Source organism: Sabethes cyaneus, chromosome 2, assembly GCF_943734655.1.
Source record: "Sabethes cyaneus chromosome 2, idSabCyanKW18_F2, whole genome shotgun sequence".
Classification (NCBI taxonomy): Eukaryota; Metazoa; Arthropoda; class Insecta; order Diptera; family Culicidae; genus Sabethes; species Sabethes cyaneus.
Window position 1 is genome coordinate 154,538,527 of NC_071354.1, and position 25,084 is coordinate 154,563,610.

Sequence of the window (25,084 nt, forward strand, 5' to 3'; positions counted from 1 at the left end):
CAATTTAATGCACATTAGAAAATTACTCACAATAAAGTTACTTTAGCCGTTTCTAATTAAATAATGCATGTTATGAAATTACAGTGAATAAATTTTTTCACACTGCAATGGCTTATTCACTGCTTCAATGCAGAACTAGACACAAAGCACCCAAAAAGCAACCCATTTCCGTGCGTGCACAGCACAGTCTAGCCCTCCAGTAATGGCAACAGAAATAAAGGACACACGTATTTACGTCACCCTAGGCAGAGAAAGAGAGCGGTGTATCTCGAAACTGGCATTTCACTGCTTAATGAGCTATTCATATTAACGACCAGATCCGCACTAGCTCTCGTCACGGTTTGCGCACCCGGTTTCTCATTTAAAATTCTATTTAGTTTGCAATTAGTCCCGATCTGGTTTATTACTTGCACTCAAGCAATCCGCAGATTATCCAGAGCCGTGCAAACCAAATAAAAACAAAACAACTCCTCACGCTCGTCTTTGCTGAGGCGGCACATATACAAATACCTCTAGAGTCAGTGCTGAACTGTAAGTAGGGAAATTACGGAATGAAACTTTCAGTCACGGCAGTTCTGTGTTGACTTCGGCGTTAACAATAGCGGCAGGGACGAACGGCTGCAAGGACGGATGAAAAACTTTGCTTTCCGCCAGCAGCCTCACAGCGAGCCGAGCATATTTACTCAGACTAAAAATAAACCGGCACAATGCTCTCCCGCAAAGCAGCCGCCCCGCAAACTGAGAAAAAGTTTCCGTTTGGTAGATACCAAATGATGGTGGAACTTGCAAGTTCTCCGTTCATCAACAGTCGCAATCATCAAGTCATTGCAGCATTTTTCATTGCCGGAAAGTAGTCTACTTGCACTTTTACAATTTATCGCCGTGCGACCTCGTTTATCGTCGCTGGCCGGTTGGCTGAGCTGGAACGAATAGGATAATATCACCGTTTGGAATGGGGGAAAATTTTATATCTGTTTATAAATTGCGATATGCTCTATGAAGGTGTTACATTGACAGCCGTCTGACATAAACAAATTTTTACAAAGCATACGTAATTGTTTCGGTAAATATTACTGCTGAACCGAACACCACGAAAAAGGAAAGAGATTCAGCCTTTACACTTTAACGAGTCCGGCAAACGTTTTTACAGGGTTTGTTAATATGTAAACTATGCGATATTCTGATACTAAAAAAAGACATAGTGTTTGCGACAATTTTGGGAATCTGTAGCTACACAAAGATTTGATCCGTTATGGATCACCCGTCCACTAAACTGGCTTGTTAATTTCCCACAAATCTACTTGCTAACGATGAGAAGGAAAAAGATTAATTAAGGTCATTACTAATATTTTTTAAAGTTTTTGTCCTTCGGATGCTGGGCAACTCAGGGGGGGCGACAAAAAACACAGAACTGGCAGTACGAACAAAGTATCGAGCGTAGCTGTTTTACTGTTTTTGCATGCAACTCAACTAATAACGTGGCATGAAAAATCTCTAAAATCAATCCAGTTTCTAATGCATATGTTATCCCTAATGCTTTGCTAAAATGCATGATCTTTTTGGCGCCCCTAAGAGTTAGCTCTTAGTCTGGCCCAGTCTGGCCAACCGCACGCTACGGCGCTGCCTGCAGCATCGACGCCAGCGATAACCCTACTTTATCGACAGACTTCATATCCGGCTATAAGAGTACAGTTACGGGGCTAGTGCAAAGAAAGTAAAAAATGAATTCCAGCCCTTTTCAAACGATACCCATGCAACCAGCATGGGACATGATCTGAATAAAAATTAAGTGAACGAAGAAATCTGTTCTGGGTATGAAATATTTAACACTATACAGGGCTGCAAGGGCTGCAAAAATTCATCGATTATTCTGCGCCACTCACTAGGGGCTTTCCACTTCGTATATTTGAAGTGAAATGATGGCAGTGAAAAAAGTGCAAAAAAGTGCCCATAGTATGACTTAGAAATCTCAAATGGTCGCATACTTGCTGCAGGTTCGAAATCAGAATCGAAATTGCACTTGCAATTGGATTTGTAATCAACGTCTATTTCTAGACTAAGGCGACATCCATTTAGTACGTCACCACCGTTCGTACGTTCATGACCACCCCTGAAAAAGTACGTCTCACGTTACGGAAACCCCCTCCCCTTCACAACAAAAAAATTAATTATTCATTCCAACCTTTCTATTTGAAGTTATCAATTCAATCAATTTATCAAAACAAAAATGAACTTTAACAAATAAAAAACCCGATTAAATCCACCTAGTGGTGAAAGGAACCTTTGTTATACCATCTTATATGTCATTTGATATGGGCATTTCCAGCTCAAATATTGTTTTTGACTTGTGTTTGAATTTGTAATTTTTATAAAACTGACAGAGTCAAATTCTATACGCATCACTTTGAACTAAATTCTTGAATAAATTGTTTCTTAGGCCCAGTCGTTCTCAAGTTATTCTGATGTGAAATCTAACAATTATCTATTAGAGTCAACACATGCAAACCGTATAATCGACCTCGAATTTGAACCAAATATTGACAGATTCTTACTTATAGGTCAGAAAGCAAAAATCTTAAATGTGGTGCCGATTAATACCCCCCACAATTAGTGGAGGTACCTCCTTTTTAAAAGAAAAGACTCGTTTTGCCAATCCTTTTTATTTTTTACTTACAGATAAACATGAAAATTTCGACCAACATGCCAAAAGGTCCAATGTGCAAATGAAAGATTATCTTTGCTTTTCCTCTCTTATGCATTTTGAAATGTTGCTCGTCAAATATTAGGTTTAGAAAGAAACTATTTTCACATTCGGATTCCAATCGAAAATAGTCGAGTAAAAAATGGCTTTTTTTAGCGTTTTGCGTTGGAATCATGTAGAAATCGACACATCTTCGGAACTTAATTTCACTGTTTGTTAACGCTGTGCTGGTTATCATCCATGTGCATCCTGGCAATAAACAATCTTCAGACTGTATTTTAACCTACTAAATAACTTTATAGAACATATAAAAGCAATGAAAACATGGTGTACAGAATTTTTGAGCAGAACTGATTTTAAAGTGGCTGTTAGCTTCGGGGTACAATGCTAGCCTAACAAGCCAGTCTTCGTATGTTCGAATCTCGACTGATCGGTGCCGCTACAGAATTAATATAATCTTTGCCCTAGCTCCGTAATTTTCCTGTACTCTAATAACCGGCTGCGAAGTCTGTCGATAAAGAAGGGTCAAGTTTTGAAGAACGTTTACACCCATGGCTTTGCTTTGCTTGATTTTAAAGTGGTTTCTTTAAACAAATCATTAAATTTCGCAACCAGTAAGGGATAGATAGTTACTATATGCATCAAAGTTGCTTATTTTAGTGTGTTCTATAATTTTTGTGAAGACGCTATTTTTTGGATGCGTTTGGAAACAAAAATTTGTGTCAGACTATTAGGGGGATCCACGGTCACCCTAAAAGTGTAAGAAAATATGCTATATTTTATAAATTGACTGCTTCAAAGAAACATCCGTTAAAAAATTACACATTTTTTCTATATTGTTCTGTTTTTTGGGTTTGGTCCCATTAAAGGTTTGGTCATTAAAGTTTTCTTGAATAAATTTCATCAATCATTTTTAAATATCTTCTATATTACCTTTCACATGAGAGTAATAGCACATAAATCGGTTTGGCCATCTCTGAGAAACAGGCGATAATGACTTTCTCAAAACACGTTTTTAAGCATAACTTTCAAACTACTTGTTTGTTTCCAATAAAACTTCCTGAACATTTTTATAATTTAGCAAGAGCTTTCATTTGGTACTAAGATCATTGAAATCGGTTGTGTGGTTCCGGAGAAAATCATGTCCCGTAGTTTTCACATTTTTGCTTATAACTCTTCAACGAAACATCGAACCACGAAACAATTCAATAGTGATATACTTGGCAATAATACCTTTCAAATGAGACTAATAGCGTATAAATCGGTTCAGCCATATCCGAGAAACAGGCGATAGAAAATGAGCTGCTCACACACACATACACACACAGACATTGCTCAGTTCGTCAAACCCTATCGATTGGTATATGTGACACGGCCCTCCGGGCCTCGGATGAACTTCATGTTTTTCGACCAATTTCTAAACCTTTGTTATAGTATATAACATATATAGAACATATATATAGTTCATCTTCAAAATGCGTGGATCGATGACTATCGATCGATATACTATAACAAAGGTAAAAACGATAATTTTCGACCTTATACGTCATCGATCCACGCATTTTGAAGATGAACTCCGATTGCAACGATAGGATACGCTTCAGTAGTCGCTGATGTGTCGTCGATTAATATTTCGCGCATAACCGCGTCATTTTCATCCATCCACTCAACTTCGTCTGATCTAGTTGGAAGAATGAGGACTTCCCGCTGACGTTTTGCAGCAACATGCCTTAGAAGAACTTTTTTGACGGAGTTTGTCATTTTGTGTGTTTTTCGCGATCATTCAACATTACCTAACATGCGAAATATAATCCGCAAGTGGCACAAACTCTGTTGTTCAGGGAGCTTTTGAGTGAGGGACAGTATAGGTTATACGGACAAACCTAAAACCAGCCTCGGAACTTCGGTATAAGCTTACGTTCATCGATTGAGTTCAGCACGAATATCGAGGAGAAACATTGCTCTTGGTCGCTGTTAGCACCTCGTAGCCCCTCAGGGGTTTGTGCGACTGATATCACAGTGGTTCAAAAGGACGAAAAGCGGAACTTTTTTCTTGGTGTCTTTTGCTATCATTTACGGTCTTCAGCACTTTTGTTCGTATGAATGTCCCCCTTAATTTAAAACTATCAAAAGTTCGTCATTGCTTACTATAATGAAAATAAAAAAATAACTTTTTTGTGTTGGGAAATATAGACATAGTTTCTTTGGCAAAGTTGTTAATATTGTAAAAACAAGCAACTTTGCTGAAGAAATAAAATTTCTATCTATATCGAGTACTGAACTATAGGGCCTATTCTTTCAAACTTCTTTAAAAATTGGTTTTTCATTCTTAGTTTTTGTTACTTGCATTTTACAAGAATACAATGTTCTTGGCAATTAATAATTGACTTTGATAATTGCTTGATAAATGAAAGCTAAATTATAATTCCCCGTATAAATTTTCTATTTGAATTTTTTCGTGTGACGTCACAAAATTTCATACCACCCCTAACCCCTACGTCACAAATCATCACGATTTAGTCAACCCTTCTCCTCCCTATAAGCATAACGTACTTTATGGATGGCCCCTAATCTCATGTTTTTTGTCTTGACCTTTTAATGAGGTCAGGCATGGAATTAATTTTTTATGGTAGTTTATTACAATCAACAGAGGGAAGGTAGAAGAAAGTAGTGAAGCAAAGGTGTTGATAGGATTCATCCAACCAGAATACGACCAGGACGTTGAATCATACCGCCCAGTTAGCCTCAGGGTACAATACTGGCCAGTCGTCGTATGTTAGAATCTCGGCTGTGCGGTGCTACTGTAGCGACAGTAGGATCGTTAAACTATCCCCGTAATTGTCTTGTACTCCAATAGCCGGCATCAACGTGCAGACCTGCGATCCAAGTCCTGGAAGCAGAAGCGGACTCGAATCTATATATTTAATTGCCTCCGGTTATAGCTTGGTTCCATACGCGGATCCCCTAGCTTGGATAAAAAGGAGTGGTACAGAACTTCTTAAGCGTTGCTTCAATGACCCTCACTTACCTTATTTTTCCGTTCATTCCCCTTCACATCTGGTTCAATTCTGTTTGGATCTTATCAAAATCTTTGTTTCATTACTTCCTTCTACCGTTCCCTCCGTTAATTGGAACAAACTCCCGTTATAGAAAATTAAAATCTAATTGGACTTAAAATAAAACCAAAATTGGACATGAAGTTGGACCAGAATGTAGTAGACCAATGGTATTAATATTTTTTGAAACGGTGGTTCTACAAAAAAAAATTTTTTTAGTGGTGTGGAAAAAGCGGGAAGGTGAAGGGGAGGGGGTTATTGGTACCTACGCTAAACAAGTTGTCGTTGTGACTCCTACCTTTTGTCGTATGCTGGAAGGTGCATGGGTCGAAACAAGCTATAATCTGCGATTATAACCGGATTCGAACCCACAACACCCGCCAGGACATGTGACTCGCTGGTACTAGTACCTTTGAACCATAGAGGCGCTGGACAAAAGGAGACTGCACAACCCCCCTTATTAATCTAGCGATATGGGTTGGGCTATTTTTAGACACAAATTATGCCTCTTCCTCCGTCTACTGTAGAAACCATCGATCGAGAAGTTTTAATCTAACTTGTTTTTACTGTCAGGACGACGACACTATGCAGGCCCTTACGACTTGCAAGGTACTGCGCGTGACGCTGTTCGTCTCTCAGCGTGTTAGTCGCGATTCTCAGCGCGGGCTTTCGGAGAAAGGCTCCGTTCCAATTCGCTATGTGCGCGAAACGGTGCTGCCACCTTCCCAAGTTTGTTCTATTTGTGAAGTCGGTGCACAGGTTTGTTAAAGAGTGAAAAGGATAGACAAAACACTGCACTAAATCTTCACAAACTTTCCATATGGCAGTTCCATGAGAGTACAAGAGATCGATTTGTGCTTACATAGCGAATGAAGTGGACCAAACTCGTGTTTTTAGTTTTTGACCTTGAAATGCCTCGACCTTGAAAAACAATTTTTTTATTACTTTCTCCTACCGTCCCTCCATCAATTGTAGAACCACCGTTTCAAAAAATATCAATATTAAATTAATATTATTAATGCTTGACCGCATTTCAAGGTCAAAGACTAAAAACACGAGTTTGGTCTATTTCATAGGAATGAAGCATCAATTGTAGAACCACCGTTTCAAAAAATATTAACCAGAATGTAGACTAATTTGGATTTACTTCACTTCACATTCAACTAGAAATTTTACTTCAAAGTGAAGTTGAAATTGAACCCAAATTGTACTTGAAGTAAGACATAAAAATGGGCTTGAAATTATACTTAATATGAAAGTTAAAATTGTACTGGCACATGTGAATTTGAAGTTGAAATTTGACTTCAAACGAATCAAATTTCAAGTCGAATTTCATTTCCGATTGCAAGTAAAAAGTCAAATTTAATTTCAAATTTCATGTCGAATTTCAAGTCCAATTTAAAGCCGACATTCAAGTCCAATTCAAATTCAATTTCAATCCCAATTTTATGTCCAATTTTAAGTCAAATCTTAAGTTCAAGTTGAAGAAAAGTTAGTCTAAATGGGTCCAAACTTAAAACCAATTTCATACCGATTTAAGTTCAATTTAGAGTCCAATGTTAAGTTCAATTTCACGCCCAGTTTTAAATCTAGCTTTAGGTAAACTATGGTAAAAGATGTAACTTTTTGCATATCTTTTTTTGAGAAGGTGGAACACGTATCCCAGTATCTATGTTCCAGTGTGGGCATACCAGTGGATAGGTTACAGATTTATGGAATAGTTAGGATGAGATAATGATGTAAATATTTGACATACTCACATGATAAATATACCACAATATCACATAAAACGAGCAATAAACGTTAGATATGTAGCCTTCAAATGTCAGATCACAAAATGAACTCATTTAATTGATTCCGGAAACATGCAATAAAACTAACTCATAAAATTGAGTCGTAAATACTTTCAGTTGCATTTGCTGGCTTTTCTATTCCAAGCGAAATGCATCCTCCAGTAGCATTCTCGTAATAGTTTTAAAATTGCGAATTGATTTTTCCAGCATTTATAACTGTATGTTTTTGTATTTGTCTTCTTTGCTTTCTCCATATAGCAAAAGGAATGTACGTCGGAGCCCCGTGCGAGTTCACGTGCCACGCCAAACTGCACCATGTGTACTGTGATCCCTCTACCAACACGTGCAGCTGTGAAAAAGATTACCTAGTACTGATCGGAATACTAAGAGGATGTGCCAAGCGTAAGTAATCCAACCTTGCTCCCAATTTCGACGAATTTGCTTCTTACAGTAGGTACACTGCGAGCCCTCTAGGCCGACCATGGAAACGCACGGAAATGGATATGTAATCCATATACAACCATGGCGACCAACAGGAGCTGTCCGAAACAGTTTCACAAACTTTGACATGCCGGCGCACAGTGGTCCCATTGGTATCAGAACACGCGTTTTTTTAATTGCGCCGAAATGGTTGATTATACTGGTTAAGTATGTTCAGAGAAATTTCTCAGCGTTAAAAGCTCTTTCATATGGCATGAACGATTATTTGATTAATCCCCCTAAAAGTTAGATAAAAAATTTATTTTTTGAACAGTAAGAGATACAGCAAAACAAAGTTCTACAAAATTTTTGAAAAGATTATTCTAAAGAACTTTGCCAAAGAAAGTAACCTTCTAGCTATTATAGTTTTAGAGATAAAGAACAATTTTTGTGGAGACTTTACGAAAATCAATTTTTTGACCACAGTTCTTTCTACAGTATTTATACGCATTTGACATGTTCGGCAAAGATTTTCTAACAGTCAAATTACATACTTTTGTAGAATATAGTAACTTGCTATCTTCAATATTTGCGGAGAAAATTAAAGTTTTCGTTTAAAAATTAACCAATTTTCAACAGCAATAACTCCCAAACATGCAAATATATTCAAGCCATTTATTACCCATGTGAAAGTACAAGAAAAATACTACAAAATGTAAAACAAATTAGCTTGACCCTGGCCATCCCTCTACCAAAACACTCGCATTGAAAATTGTTACTCGGTTGAATTTAATATGGCGTAGTGTAAAAACCGTGTTATCCCGATCAAGTAAAGTGTGCAAAATAAATTATGAAAATGTGTAATCCAAGCAGCATGGATTATTAAGATTTTTCAAATTCATTTTCGGATGAAATTTAATTACTGCAGTTCGAGGTGTACAAATTTCGAAGTGTATTTGAAGATACTTCATCCTCACTATCGCTGTTACTGTGCATATCAAACCTCGTCAAGTATTATCAGCTCGAAAGCTGCATCACTAAACACGTTTTCTGATGAAGAACTGAAGACAGTAACCGAAAGAAGATGAAGATGAAACTGCAGATCTTAGCGAGTATTAGCAAACATTCATTGATGATGATCACATCACATCAATTGTTCCCATGAAAGCAGTAACAAATGGAAAGAATATATTCCTAAATCCACATCCATCTTCGACCAGATATGTTTCTTTGAATTAGCCTAATTAGATCGTCTTCGACCAGGTATTGCCGGCCGTTGCATCTCCAGTTTGCAAAGGAAACGACTGCACTAACGCTGCAAGAAAAAATTAACATAGACCAGCAAATCGCAAAAAATCATCCTACATCCTACATCATGTACGTGAAGGTAGAACGGTAGTGGTTACGAGCTGATGATGACAATGGTGGACAAGGACATACAACAGTTCCGAACTCATCACACAAGGAAGATCTCCAGAATGGCTACAAATACGGATCTTCTGCCGTCTGTTAGAATCTTCTGATCCGGTAATTTCTAGCATGAGGGAACTACCAAATAACAAAAATGCCATGTCCTCTGAAGATGTACCTACTGCAACTGTTGGTCAGTACATATGATATGCACAATAATAGCGATAGTGAGGATGAAGAATCTTCAAATACATTTCGAAATTCGTACACCTCGAACTGCAGTAATCAAATTTCATCCGAAAACGAATTTTGAAAATCTTTTTCTCTACAAACAATCCATGCTGCTTGGATTACACATTTTCATAATTTATTTTGCACACTTACTTGATCGGGATAACACGGTTTTTACACTACACCATATTAAATTCAACCGAGTAACAATTTTCAATGCGAGTGTTTTGGTAGAGGGATAGCCAGGGTCAAGCTAATTTGTTTTGCGTTTTGTAGTATGTTTCTTGTACTTTCACATGGGCAATAAATGGTTTGAATATATTTGCATGTTTGGGAGTTATTGCTGTTGAAAATTGGTTAATTTTTAAACGAAAACTTTAATTTTCTCCGCAAATATTGATGATAGCAAGTTACTATATTCTACAAAAGTATGTAATTTGACTGTTAGAAAATCTTTGCCGAACATGTCAAATGCGTATAAATACTGTAGAAAGAACTGTGGTCAAAAAATTGATTTTCGTAAAGTCTCCACAAAAATTGTTCTTTATCTCTAAAACTATAATAGCTAGAAGGTTACTTTCTTTGGCAAAGTTCTTTATAATAATCTTTTCAAAAATTTTGTAGAACTTTGTTTTGCTGTATCTCTTACTGTTCAAAAAATAAATTTTTTATCTAACTTTTAGGCGGATTAATCAAATAATCGTTCATGCCATATGAAAGAGCTTTTAACGCTGAGAAATTTCTCTGAACATACTTAACCAGTATAATCAACCATTTCGGCGCAATTAAAAAAACGCGTGTTCTGATACCAATGGGACCACTGTGCGGCGGCGCACGGTTCGGAGCTAGGTCATACGCGCGACTAATCAACAATAGCGGCTATCGGAAATGTGCGCCGGTTTCAGCCTTCGTAATTCCATTTCGGTTTCAGGTGTGACCGTACACTATCTCTCGGGGCTTCTTTTTCCTTCCTTGGCACCGGTTCAAATTGCATTTTCGCCAAATGATATCTTGCTAGCATTTCGCCGGATGATGGGTTTGTTCCTATAGGGATGAATGGTGATTCGAAAAATGCTGTAAGTCACAGTTTTTTGCAAGACAATTGCAATATGTAAGAAAACATGTTATGCATTGCATCATCTTCAAAACAAAACTACGTACTTTTCTTGTATGATATAAATCAGACCGACACTTGGTTGTGAGCAATTTCCATCAGTTATTTTTAGAAACTTTTCCTAATCAAACAAATGAACTTACACAGTTTTTAAGCAAACTGCATTTAATATACTCTCGCTATACTTCCGACGAGACTAAATTTTGGTCCACCTAAGTGACTTTGATTACGCTGTGGTTCAAATGAAACGGCACAGCGGTAATGGTGTGTCCCGCAGTTCCAGAGCAAAATTTGCCACGAAAGCTCATGCCAATGTTTGTGCTGTGCGGCATCCTGCTCCTGCTGCCAGCCAGAAAATGCCATTTAACCGCGTGCCGGTAACAAATTTATCTGCTGGGCACATGTGTGACCATTCTTTTATTGTGTGCAATGGATATTTTAAAACCAAAACAGTAACAAACCAATCGCAAAAATGTGTGCAACATATTTCTTGTGTCACAAGCAATTTCATGTGGATTGAGGTGAAGGTGCGGTCAAACGGTTGTATTCGCACAAAATTTGTTTTTGATTATTAGTTTCATGACTATAGCATGGAATTAATTGATTTTTCACTCAATCGGTGGTTAATGTTTTCGTGTTTAATACTTCTACACATTGGTTACTACTAATTAAAAACCATTGTGTTGGATTTTTGTTTGAAAATACTAAAACATAATCCGCTGACCGAACATTGTTCAAATAAAGACAAAGTCACAACGCATATGGATTTTAATGCGTTGCGAAAATTTAACAGAAATTTCATGGAAAAATTGGGCCTTAAGCTTTTTTTAAATTATTGGACCTTTAAATAATTTTAAACGGTCTAGTGAAAAGGAAACCAATTTCACTTCCCAAGAGTGCTCCGCTTCTAAGAGTCAGCTAATGTCTCGCTGGATTGTGTCGTCCTGGATACGCTTGAAATTTCGCCCGTCATAATTGTCGTTGCCCCAAAAAAGTTAAAAATCTCTGACCGAATGGAACCTCTGCTGTCATTCGAATGGAGAGAATTTCTTGTGAGCTTTAACTGTCATATATCTCCCGTGTATAAAAGTGGTGTTCATCGTGACGCCAGAATAACCACAGGATTACCATCCTTTCCGCTGATTCGAAACTGTTCGAGATTATCCTCAGCGACCGAATCCTGCAATCCACGAAGTATTATTTTTCCTCTGACCAGCATGGTTTCGTTCCAGCCAGATCCGTAACTACTAATTTGTTATATTTCATTAATACGGCTATGAAAAGTCGAGTGCAATTTAATGTCATCGATACGGATTTGAAAGCGGTTTTCGACAAAATTTACCATAAAGTGTTACTCCGTAAATTGTTGTGAATTTACGCAGATTGGTACCGCGGTTTTCGTCCTATCGAACTGGAAGAACGCTGCATGTTAAGCGCGGCCAACTCGTCTTTTCACCATTTATCAATATATCTGACGTTCCACAAAGGAGCAGTTTTGAATCTCTTTTATTTGTCATTTTCTTCAACGAAGTTGCAATCTCGCTTGGTTATGGATGCAAACTTATTGAAGCCGATGATTTTAAAACCTGTGTTCAATTGGTGTCAGCAAACTCGTTATATCAGTATTGCAAATGTCATATCGAGGCTACTATTCTTAACCGAGTTGACCATGTAATGGATCTTAGTATTCCACTAGATTCTAAGCTTACATTCCATGCGCACTAGATGTCGATTATTTCTAAAGCAATCCAACAACTTGGCTTCATCTTCAAAATTACCAAGGACTTTACGGATCCGCATTACCTGAAGGCGTAATATTGTTACCTCGATCCCTGAAAACGCTTCTGTAACATGGAACTTAAGGATCGAGCGAGTTCAAAAAAGATTCACATGGTTAGCTCTCAAAAATCTCCAGTGGCACGATCCTTAGAATCGTCCAGCACATCCAGATAGGTGTCAAAGTGTCGAAACGCTCTTTCGGATACTTTCTATGTTAAACTGCTCGCCGGCGACATCGATTGTCCCTAGCTTTTATTCCTGCTTGAATTCCGCGCTTCCGGAACCTTATGACAGCGATCATTATTGCAATCAGGATTTTACTTACTTACTCAATTGACTTGAAGTCGCATGTCGTCAAAATGAAATTCTTCCATCTAGTTTGGCACGTGGTATTTAATCTCCAGTCCCGAGGACACCTTGTTTATCAACATCCTTTCTGCAGTATCATTGTTCGGTATTCTAGCAATATAGCCTTCCCAGCGTATCCGTCCAGTATTGGTCACCTCGTGAACACTTACAGGGTTCAAAGTACTTACTCACTTAGTTGGCTTTCCCTCCTACGTAACAGCCTAATGAAGAAAATTTCTCCAATTCACTCAGTTGTGGACTACCGGTCTCCAATTCCTTGAACATCGTGAACTCTTCACCAGATCTTACTTCACCTGGTCTAACCATGTAGGTTTTTCGTTGTCATTTTGCTACTACCGGATTTGAAGCGAACACCATTTTTGCAACGTAGTACGGCATCATTGCAACATGTTCAGCCCATCGTATCCGGTCAGCTGTAGCCACCTTTTGAATACTGCAAACGCCGTAGAGCTGTCCGAGTTTGTGGTTCATTCTCTGCCTCCATACTTCGTTCTCCTGTACGCCGCCGAAGATCGTTCGTAGCAGTCGCAAGTCCTCCTCGAGCATTGTCCTCGTTTCATGCCTGTAGTGAACAACTGGTCTAATGAGCGTCTTGTACAGCGTACACTTTGTACGGGGGCTTAGTTTATTCGACCGCAATTTCTTGTGAAGCCCATAGTAGGCATGATTTTTGCTGTTAATACTCCAAATCTCACGGTTGGTGTCATTGTCTGCTGTTACCAGTGAGCGAAGATAGACAAATACGTCAACTACCTCAAACCTCAACCAAATCACCGTCGATCGTTACACTGCTGCCCAAGCGGCGTCGGTCTTTGTTTTAGACTGCCTCGCGCTTTAGTCTGGTATCGGCAATGCAGACGAATTGACCAGATTTGTTGACGAATTTGCCACGCGTGTTGATATCTACTCGGTTGCAACACTATATAAAACAGCCGACATGAGAGACCATCACCACTGTGTGATTTAAATGACCAGCACCCAAGATCCGAACACATCACATATCATTCATCGTAGATTCAATCAGTTTGATAAGCTTCCTAGGGAAGCCGGTTTCATTCATGATTTTCCATAGATCTTTTCTATCGATGGTATCACATGCAGCTTTGAAGCCAACGGTGCGTGGGAATTCTGTATTCACGGTCTTTTTGGAGGATCGGCCGCGCATAATTTCTTCATCTTATTCGGTCCATGGCAGATCTCACTCCACCCGCTCACTGTGCCCCTCTTCATCTTGTTCCTACCGGATTCGATGCGAAAACCATTTTTACAGGATAGTTGTCTGGCATTCTAGCAAGTGGGCAGGACCAACGTATCCGTCCAGCTTTAACCACTTTCTGAATACTTGGTTTGCCCTAGAGACGCTCATGATTTATTTTTCGCCTCCAAACACCGTTCTCTTGCACGTCGCCAAAGATGATTCTTAGCACCCGCCGTTCGAAAACTCCGAGTGCTCGTCGGTTCTCTTCTAGCAGTGTTCATGATTCGTGCGCGTAGAGGACAACCGGTCTAATTAGCGTTTTGTACAGTGTGCACTTTGTACGGGGGCTCAGATTGTTCGGCCGCAAGTGTTTGTGAAGTCTTTAGTAGGCCCGAATTCCACTGATTATACGCCTTTTAATCTCACGGCTAGTATTGTTGTCCTCTGTTGCCAGTGAGCCAAGGTATACGAATTCGTTGACTACCTCAAATTCATCCCTTCGATTACCACGGTACTGTCCAAGTGTGCCCTGTCACGCTCAGTGCGGCCGGGTGCTGATCTTCCACCGCCTCAATTGTCCTGCCAACAGAAAAACAGATAAATTGACTGGATTTATTGAAAATCGTGCCCCGCATTTCGATCGTCGCTCGTCTTATAACACCTTCAAGTGCAATGTTGAATGGCAGGCTGGAAAGACCATCTCCTTGTCGGAGTCCCCTTCGAATGGGTCCCGAGATTCTCACACAGCACTGAGTCCCTTGCATCGTAGCCATAATAGGTCTAGTAAGCTTACCCGAAAAGCCGTTTTCGTCCAAAAATTTTCCATAGCTCTTGTCGGTTTACGCTATCATATGCGGCTTTGAAATCAATGAACAGGTCATGCGTGGGGACTCGAAATTCGCTGCACTTCTGGAGGATCTGCCGCAGGGTGAAGATTTGATCTGTTGTAGCCCGACCCTCCATGAAGCTGGCCTGATAACTTCTCACAAATCTATTGCCTACTGGCGATTATCGATGGAAGATGACTGGGGATAGCTCTTTGTTGTCGGCATTCAGGATAGTGATCGCTCGGTAGTTCTAACAATCCAGCTTATTGCTTTTCTTGTAGATAGGGCAAATAACCCCGTCTTTCTGCATGAAAAATTGGCGAACATTGGAGTTTACCCTTGCCATGCAGGTCAGTGCGGACTTGTTGGCAACCAATTTAGCTGCGTTTGGCCAAGATTTTCGAAATTTATCTATAGTTGTTGCTTGTTGTTTGTGCTGGGACAGCTCTCTCTTCACCAAAGCCCAATACCGCTCGATGGGGCGTAACTCTGGACAATTAGGTGGATTCGCCTCCTTCGGTACAATATGGACTCCATTAGCATTATACCATTCCAAAACATCTTTGGTCACAGCTGCATATGGCCTGCCAAACTAAGTATTTTTTGGGGAACTTGGCTTTCTTCTTTGTCCTAAAATGCTCTGCAACGGCATTCCGTTTCATGGCAGTGTAAAAAGACATACCAGGATGCTATTTAAAGTCTTCTAGGACATACGTTTCATCGTCCATTATGACGCATGGAAACTTCGTTAAATATTCGCGATAAAGCTTACGAGCGCGTATTGTAGCCGTCGTATTTTGCTTATCATTACGGTTTGGCACAGTCCTCACCTTGAAAGACTTAATGCCTTGTCGTTGCTTAGAAGTGTGCACGAATGTTGGCGACATTTTTATTTTACGAACAATGGTACGTACAGAAAGATCTGGTCTCCTCCGTAATATTTATTTTACCTTCGCATCCTTGAGGTGGTTCCTCAGATCCCGTTTTATTCCACTTCCCTTCTTCCTAGCTGCTGTCAAGCGAGTATCGAACGATTTTAAAATACTGTGAACAGTGCTTGGAGGAAATCCAAGCTTTTTGACAAGTTTTCTTAACGAGAGATCCGGATTTTCATTGCGACTACGCACAATTGCTTTTCGCACCAGCTCTTCTTTCGACGCCATTTTACACTGAGCGCTTGTAGCAATTGTAAACAAGTGTTATAGTTCACTCATTGTTAATGTATTTCCAAAGTTGTGTGTGTTTAAGGGTGTCCAAATTTTGTCGCGAACAAGCCTTATATTGCATAATATAGCTCTAAGATGTTGTACATAAAAGGAGTCATAGCCGGTAACTGAAACAAATAGTTTTTATGCTCGCATTGGATTTTATTTAACTGAGTAAAAATATTATCTTCACTGTGCTGATTCTATAGGTGGGCAAAATGGCTCTTTTGTGTCCATTGTCTGCCGCTAACCGATATGGTCGGTGTTTAGTCAGACAGAACCGAGTGACAAAATTCATCTTCTAACTCTAGCTGTTTGCAACATTTATGTAGCCTGATTAAATTTAAATGTCACTTAGAAAATCTAGTATCTATGATCGCTTGCTGTCATTAACTCATTTTGAAAAATTTTGCGACTTGGTCCGGTCTGATTTAACACCGACCATGATATCGCGACAAGCAATTGAGTTGAGTAGGCGAGCCAAGCAGTTGAATCGAGCAGTCGAACCAAGCAGTCGAGTTAAATAGTAGGGTCGAGCAGTTTAGTCGAGCATTTGAGTTGAGCAGTCGAGTCGAGCAGTTTAATCGAGCGGTCAAGTTGAGCAGTTGAATCGAACAGTCCAGTCGAGAAGTTTAATCGGGCAGTTGAGTCGATCAGTACAGTAGAACAGTTGAATCGAGTAGTCTAGTCGAGCAGTTGAGTCGAGCACTCGAATCGAACAGTTAAGTCAAACAGTCGGGTCAAGCGGTTCAGTCTAGCAGTCGGGTCAAGCGGTTCAGTCGAGCAGTTCAGTCGACTAGTTGAATCGGGCAATCAAGTTGAGCAGTCCAGTTGAGCAGTTTAATCGAGCAGTTGAGTCGAGTAGTCCAGTCGAGCAGTTGAGTCGAGTAGTCCAGTCAAGCAGTCAAGTCGAACGTCGAATCGAACAGTTAAGTCAGCAGTTGAGTCGAGCAGATGAATCAAGCTGTATAGTCGAGCAGTTCAATCGTGCAGTTAAGTCGAGCAGTTAAGTCGAGCAGTCGGCTCGAGTAGTAAGTCGACCAGACGAGGCAAGTAGTAAGTCAAGTAAATGTGTCAAACAGTCTAACCGAGTAGTTAAGTCGAGTAGTCCACTCGAGCAGTTAAATCGAGATGTTCAGTCAAGCAACCAAGTCGATCTGTCCAATCAAACAGTTGAGTCGAGCAGTCGAATCAAACAGTTCAGTCGAGCAGTTCAGTTAAGCAGTCCAGTCTAACAATCAAAACGAGCAGTCTAATCCATCAGTCCAGTTGAGCAGTCTAGTCAACCAGTTGAGCAATCGAGCAGTCCAGCAGTCGACCAGTGAGGTGACTGAGAATACAACCCATTGCTACGAAAGCATGACGTCCTGTCAAGGACCTGTTTTTAGTTACCGATAAGCCTCTTATGACGTCCTGTCAGAGACCTGGTTTTCGGTACAGACCAGCCTCTTATATAAATAGATTTTAGTTAACGAAAACCATCATAGGAGTGTAATAAAACCTTCAGTGTTACTTGAGCAAATTATCTCGCCATTTTACTAATAAATCCATTCGAACTGCATGAATCTCGACAGCCTCGATAAAACACAGCCCAAGAATGGAATCGAACATATTTTTAAATATTATTCAGTCATAATATTGAATGATCTTAATGGGAATTCTTCCTGCTTGTAGGACTTTTAAAAGTATTGGTTAAATCTCTTAATCATAACAGCGCGAGCACGTTATCATTAAAACACTTGAGAGATGAAATCATATTGTGAAATTTATGTATTTAATGATTTCCACTGTTCAGAAATAATAAATATTTACGTATTTACGTGGTGAATAATAAAACGAAAATTTAAAATTTCGTTTACGGTGTTAAGATTTTCAATCTCATTTAAATTCTCGTCTTTTATTTCATATTTCAATCAACACTGCATCGATGCCCGCTCCATTCGCTGCTGCAGCCAAAAAGTTAGGGGAACAATGTTTCTACGATCAGACCTGCATCTACAACGACGAGCACGCCCTCTGCGTGCAAATCAGTCACAACGCCATCTGCCAGTGTGCGCCCGGTTTCCACTCCGTTAGTTATTCCAAACCAACGAAACGTGTTTTCTGCACACAAGGTGAGTACTGTTCTGGTCTCTTGAGAGAGAGACACCGGCATATTGATTGATTCGGTTGAGCCGTGACCGTTTTCGATTTAATCGATGAAGTACATAGGATAAACATGCAATAAATAAACACCAACACTGGCAAAACGATTGAATCCATAACTCTTACTTTATGGTGGTTCAACGAGCCGAATCCTGCCTAATCTCTATGTTTGCAATATCATTGCATGCTTTATCCAATCCGCCTGTATATCGCCTGCATTCAAATTTATCCGTTTTCGGTTCTCCTTCCGGTGTTCGGGGTTTCTTCTTTCAGATTTGGCCGTAATAACTGCGGATCTTCCAACACTATTCGGTGTCACCAGCGGCATTGCCGTGCTAGCCGGTCTCATTTGCATGGTACTGCATTTATTTAGCAAAACGAAATATCCTCGACCTCGACATTTCGGCGATGCCAACCTTGCGCCTCCAATTTTGTACAACAGTGATACAGGTAGGTAGGGCACAGCCAAAAACCCACTTTCGACTGTTTTCGGTTTTTCTTTGTATCTCTCTCCATTTGAAACATTCTTTGTATGATTTGTACAAAAAGGAAGCTGTCATGTACATTCGTTTCCGGGAGCTCTCGTCGCAGTTGTACATTTCTTTTTCTTTCTGTCGGATAAGCTGAGCAAAACTAAAGCACGTACAACGGGGATAGTATCTTGATTTTGAAGATTGGATGGTTTTCAATCTCATGCATTTGATTCACTACATTGCCTTTACAAATTAATCTGTAACACAAATTAATTTAAGACACATGCACATTATTCTTTCAATTTAGTTCCTATTTGGTCCAGAATTATTTTTGTTTTAAAATCTGGAAGAACTTTAAGAGCAGTCACGTAGAAATTTGGAACAATTCGGTAATTGAAAGTAATTAATTACAGTAAATCTCGGAAAAATGTACAACTGCAGTAACCTTTATTTGTTTATTTGTTTATTGAATCATTTCGATAGTTTTATTCTATCATGAAACATAGGAATAGCAAATCATACAGTTTCTCAATTGCATGGTCTTTTTTCTCTTTAAAATAATTAAGCAATTTACAATAATAGCTAGCGATGCGGAATAAATCCTTGATTCTAACCCGGTACATACGCTTATCTTTTTCTATTCTATCTTCTCTTCTTGGATCTACGACTTACTACCGATAAAACATATCAAATAACAAAACACATCATCTAAAAAACTGTAAAACCACCCCGAACTAACACTAAACCACAGGGATTCCATTGACAATACAGTCGGCAAGACCGTCATCGCGTTCCAGCCAACGATCTAGCGGCTCCATCGGTTCCTATGGCAATCGACGGCCGTCGAGTGCTCCCTTGCACGGTTCCAAAGGTGTCTTGGTGTCAACCTCGCGTACAGGTGCGGCTAGATCTGCCGCCATATTGCTTGTATCATGTCACATATCTGCGATTAGAAGTAGTAGATCCACCACACCAAATCATTCGCAGCATCCGAGCGACCATCTGAGCGATGACAATATGACCAAATATCTCGAGCGCCAGCTGGAGCATCAGAAACAATTGCTCTATCTGGACATTCCGGCGTTCCGCACCCACAACAAATTGTTGTCGAAATTTTGCAAAACCTCCAAAACCGCGTCCAGTAATGACGATTCCAGTTACGACGAAGAGAACGACACTGGACTCAATCATTACAGCTATGAAAACGATAGCATTGAGTTGGGAGCGCTGCCAACGCCCGCTAGTGAGGTGGCAAATGTCGCGGTAAACATACACCTTCACTTCTCAACCATTTATCCATTATCCCGGAGAAAACACAAACCAAACACTTTTGTATCCTCTGCCCCGTCACCCACCCGCCGAGATGGTTTTTGTTGGGTATCTCCGCGGAGATACGTGCCGAACAGACTTCCCCACGCTACTATTTTCCACTATCTGTGTAAAATCTTTCCATTTCAATTGTTTGTTTTTTTTTTTATTTCCTCTTTTTAATTTTCTGTGTTGAAACTGTCAAGTTTATTCATTCAGTTTCTTTCTCTTTTCCGGATAAACTTTCCGGCGCCTTCCGACCTTCAAGCAAAAATCTAAATCAAGTTTTGAAATTAAAAAAAAGTTCCCATTCTATGCAACGATACATTCCAACCGGCAGTGCAGAATGAAAAGTTTTTCCTTCAAGAATACTCTTTTGGCCATCACTCTGGCCCGGATTGTTCGAGCTTTACCACATCACTGGCTCCGGTCCGATAAACATTCTGAGACGCACCGACCGTCCAAAGTCGGATTCCGTCATCATCGACCCAGCCGACAGCGAACGTCAAAGTGTGCGGCAGGCTGGCTGATGATGATGCTCAGCTGCTGTCTGTTTCCACCCTCCACAAAACATCCCTGTTTCCGGCCCGAATGTTTCCTCCTACAGTAAACTGTGTAGCGAGTTGTTTACTATGATGTTGTTCGATGTGTTCGATATTTGCTACTAACTCATCTATGATTGTGTATTGTATTTGCTTGTCGTTTTCATTTTATGTAACTGTACAGTGGTTCATTGTCGACTCTTCTCGAAGCATATAGATCATCCTTTCATCTATCATCTATTTCGAAGTGCTGCGTTGAATTGATTTCGTTCTGTTTTATTTACATTATATTTTGTTATTAGTTTTTTTTATCCACTTATTCTCTGTAAACAGTCAGAACGGATTCTCTGCACTGCCGATAAATTGATTTCTATGCGGTGCTGACGATATGCTGTGCTGTTCCAAGTGCGATTGAACGTTGGAAATAACGGCAGTGTAGCTTCAAAATTCCCTAGTGTGTTTTAAGCAGCCATTATGTACTGCTATTTTAACAGGAACAAGACAGCATATCAGCTGAGAGAAAAAAAAAAAAGATAATCCGGTGCACGTTGAGCAACATTAATATTTTCACTATTTTCGAACTATCAAAGATGATCGGAGTATGCTTTTTTCTCATTTTTCTCGACAACAGTGACACCGGTACTTCCACCCGGAACATCTCAGGATCAATCGTGAGTCTGATAAATTGACTGCCTCGCATTGGTTAAAGTATTTCAGTACCACAAGAATTAGTTAAAATCTAAACGTATTTAAGTGGGCATTGCAGGTGATAGGACATAAGCTTAAACAATATTAGGCAAAATTCAACGTTTGTAAAAACTCTTTCACCTTTTTGTGCGTGTAGACCTACAACATGCACAAAATAAAGAGGATACAAGGATTTGTTTAGAAATGATAAAGCCTTAGGACGTGACTCGATTTCTCAAATTGCCAAATCTTTGCTTCCACTTAAAAAATCATGCCACTTTTTATCCTTCTTCAAACTTTTGCCTTTAGGGTACAAAAGACTTTTCATACCGTTGTCGATCCGATGGATCGAAATATGATTTATCGAAAGGGATGGTTAAACTTTAATTTATGTAATACATCACAATGGGAGTCGTGTTAAATCTATTGTGGTGGGAGTATAAACAGTATATAAACAGACCAATTATTCTGTCAAGAAAGTTTTGGAATACTGCCATACAGCAATCTATATTCTTGTAATTAATTATTTATACTACTGTAGTGGTGTTAACACAAGTTTCAGGTAATAAAGCCACAACCGTGTTGAAAAATATTCATAGTGTTTAAAATGCAGACGAACCGCTATAAGATTAAGCAATTTAATCAGGGAGATTACTTGACAGTGAAGTTAAATCATAACTTTTGATTGATGTATAAATTTCGTGCCATACCAACGATCATTCAATTCATACCATTAATTAAATTATCTTCTTGCCAATAATGATCCAATACAATTCACATTTTTTTATTATTTTCGTTTTCTTTCTTGACTTACCGTCGCGGGCGCAGCGCTGATAACGTGGAAATCAGCAATGAATATTTCATTTATTTTTCTATTCTGTCATTTTACCTGAAACCTTCTCTTACCCGCTGGCTTTCCCAGACACAAATGGAATGCAGAGCAGTAATCTTCAAATTGGGACTTGACATTGAAAGTTTTATTTAATATTAGATTTTAAAATTAAATTAAACTTGAAATTTGACTCCAAATTCCAAATCCGGAATTGACTTAAGACGTGAAATTGGACCTAAAATTAAACTTGAAATCACACTTGAAACTGAGTTTGTAATAGGACTTGAAATTGGCATTGGCATTGGAATAAGGCTAGCGAATGAACTTTAAGTTGAATTTATAATATTACCTGAAACTGGTCTGAAGTTTGTAGTTTCCAATTTCAGACTTAAATTTGTAGTCGAAACCAGACTTAAAAATGGATATGATATTGAACCTAAAATTAAGTTTAAATAGTACATCAAATCTATACATATATATAAGTGAGCGTGAGTATGTTTGTATGTTTGTATGTTAGTATGTTCCACCATAACTCCAGAACGCCTTGACCGATCTCCACCAAACTTGGCACACATGTTCCTTGACATAAGAGAATCAGCACTGGAGAGTCAACAAAAAGGGGGGCGAGGTTCCCTAATGGGTAGGGGAGGGTCTCTAATAGGGAGTGGGGGAGGTCATAACTCTGAAACGGCTTGACCGTTCTTCATCAAACTTGGCACCAAGGATGGTTCGATCACTTTGACTCAATTTTGATTCATTTGACAGTACCGTCTCTGCCGAGCAAAATTTGTTAAAGTGATGTATTGGACATTTGTAGAACCAGTTATTATCTTCAATTTTGCTGAACAAAGTTTTGCTGTATCTTTTGTAGTTACAGTTCTACAATGCCAGTACTTCCTTAGTAACTAAATGAACGTTCATTTAGTCACTAAAGAGTTACTAGCATTTCAGTCAAAGTGATCAAAACCATCCCTGCTTGGCACACATGTTTCTTGACATAAGCGAATCAGCAGAGGGGGGTCAACAAAAAAGGGGGGGAGGTTCCCTAATAGGTGGGGGAGGATCCCTAATAGAGGGGGAGGCCATAACTCCGGAACGGCTTGACCGTTCTTCATCAAATTTGGCACACATGTTCCTTGACATAAGAGAATCAGCACTGAAAGCATTGACAAGGGAGAGTAACGCCCATATGACTGTAACAATTTATCCGTACAATAGAAAAAATCAGAATACGAAACACTAAACTGCAATGCTCGCAGCTGTAGATTTGTCAAGTGTAATTATGCACCGAATCAAAGTGACCTGTATAAAAAGTGATCGATCACTAGTGCTAATTGTTGTTAGCCGACACTGTTTGAGTCCCAGGGGCAATCATTCAAACAGCGTGGAGTTCATCTTAGAACACCCTGTTTTTCCCATGGTAAACTTTATGTGGCATGCTCCAGAGTGGGCTCAGCCAATAATTTGTGCATACTTGCTCCTGGTGGTGACACTAAAAACATTGTTTATAAACAAGTTTTGTCTTGGAATGAGATGAAAGGAATGACAGGTTTGTTGTATCCATGGATAAAACACTGCTGCACCTTCTACTTTTTTTTATTAGGATAGCATGTAATACTAAACTAATAAATAAATAAAAAGCTGTGTTTCGAAAAGTACAATAAACAAAACTATTCATTTCCTATGGATGGGGTGGCCATTGTTAAAAGCGGAAGGTGCAAATAGGAAAAATGGCTTTGTTTTTCTTTCTTTATAGGGGTTTATAGTTATTTCCGTAAAGAAAACAGGCGTGCAGGTGGCCGGGTAGACAAAAGAGGGGGAACTGACAAATGGGGAGGAACGTCCAAAAGAGGAACAAGCGTTGTATTTTTGCATTATAAGCATTTCGGTTACAATAACTGATGTACAAGTGGTTGTAAGACAAAGGCTCCCCGAGTAAGATCGGGCACTCAACTAGTTGAATATAAAACTGAAGTTGAGGCGAAAATTTAAATAGGACATGAAATGGAACATGAATTAGGACTTAAAATGGAATATGAAATGGGTCATGAAATTGGATTAGTAATTGAACTTGATTTTTTTTGCTTTGCGGAAACGGTTTCCATAATTTTCAGCTTTAAAAACGGTTGCTTGGTAACTTTTTTCAGATGTTCCGCTCCAAGCTGTATATGATGGGATACAGCAAGGGATTACATGTAAAAATTACAAAACCTGTGATAGCTTCTAAAGAAAAAAAGATAGATATCTACTGTCTTCGACGAAAATATGCAATTTAATTTGATTAATAATTTCTTAGAGTATTTGAAAAGCGTACGAAGTGATATTAAAGAGTTAGATCGAAAAAACTGTTTTTAAGGGTGTCCCTAAGAGTTTGTCTATATAACTTCTTTTATTTAAGAGGTAGAAATCTTCAGTATTCAAGTAAGTTTCCCGAAAATAGTTTAGCTACAACTTTTCTGCAGGTAGCAATCATTTCTGACTTAAAATTAAGAAAATATTGTTTGTATCTGATCAGGGACACCCTAATGTCCGAATATTTTTTCACCTCTAGAAAGTGCTTTTTGAATGAAGAAACTTTTCTGAAGCAACTATTATGCTATGTTTTAAGGTTTCGTTGCTATTACTAGTGATGTCCGAAATTTTCAATTATACTATTACCGATTAATCGGTGAGCGTTGTCTGCACTAATCGATTAATTCAACTATTCGTGTCAATGGTGTCAGTGGTGTTCGATTAAAAATATTTCGAATATTTCCTTGATTAACGATTATGAACGATTAACGAGCATTATTCGGGTATTATTCGTACTCATTGAACTATTCGATTAATTCAACTACTCGTGCTGGCAGTATTCGAATCAAAATTATTTGAATAAGTCATGTATTATTCGCTTAGTTGAATTAATCGAACAATTAACGGACATCACTAGCTATTATGTACTTATGTCTCACTATTTTTGAAATCGTCCCACTGTGCAACGGTGACTGTTTCTTT

General features: G+C 39.1%; 1 protein-coding gene across 1 annotated transcript in view; it reads left to right on the forward strand.

Annotated features, from left to right (window-relative positions):
* LOC128734955 (uncharacterized) overlaps nt 1-25,084 on the forward strand; it is a 51,445-nt gene that overhangs the window by 11,128 nt on the left and 15,233 nt on the right. Inside the window, exons 2-4 of the mRNA XM_053829373.1 lie at nt 7,809-7,952; nt 18,056-18,217; nt 18,522-18,698. Coding sequence (XP_053685348.1) covers nt 7,809-7,952; nt 18,056-18,217; nt 18,522-18,698 — 483 coding nt within the window. The remainder of the gene's footprint in view (nt 1-7,808; nt 7,953-18,055; nt 18,218-18,521; nt 18,699-25,084) is intronic.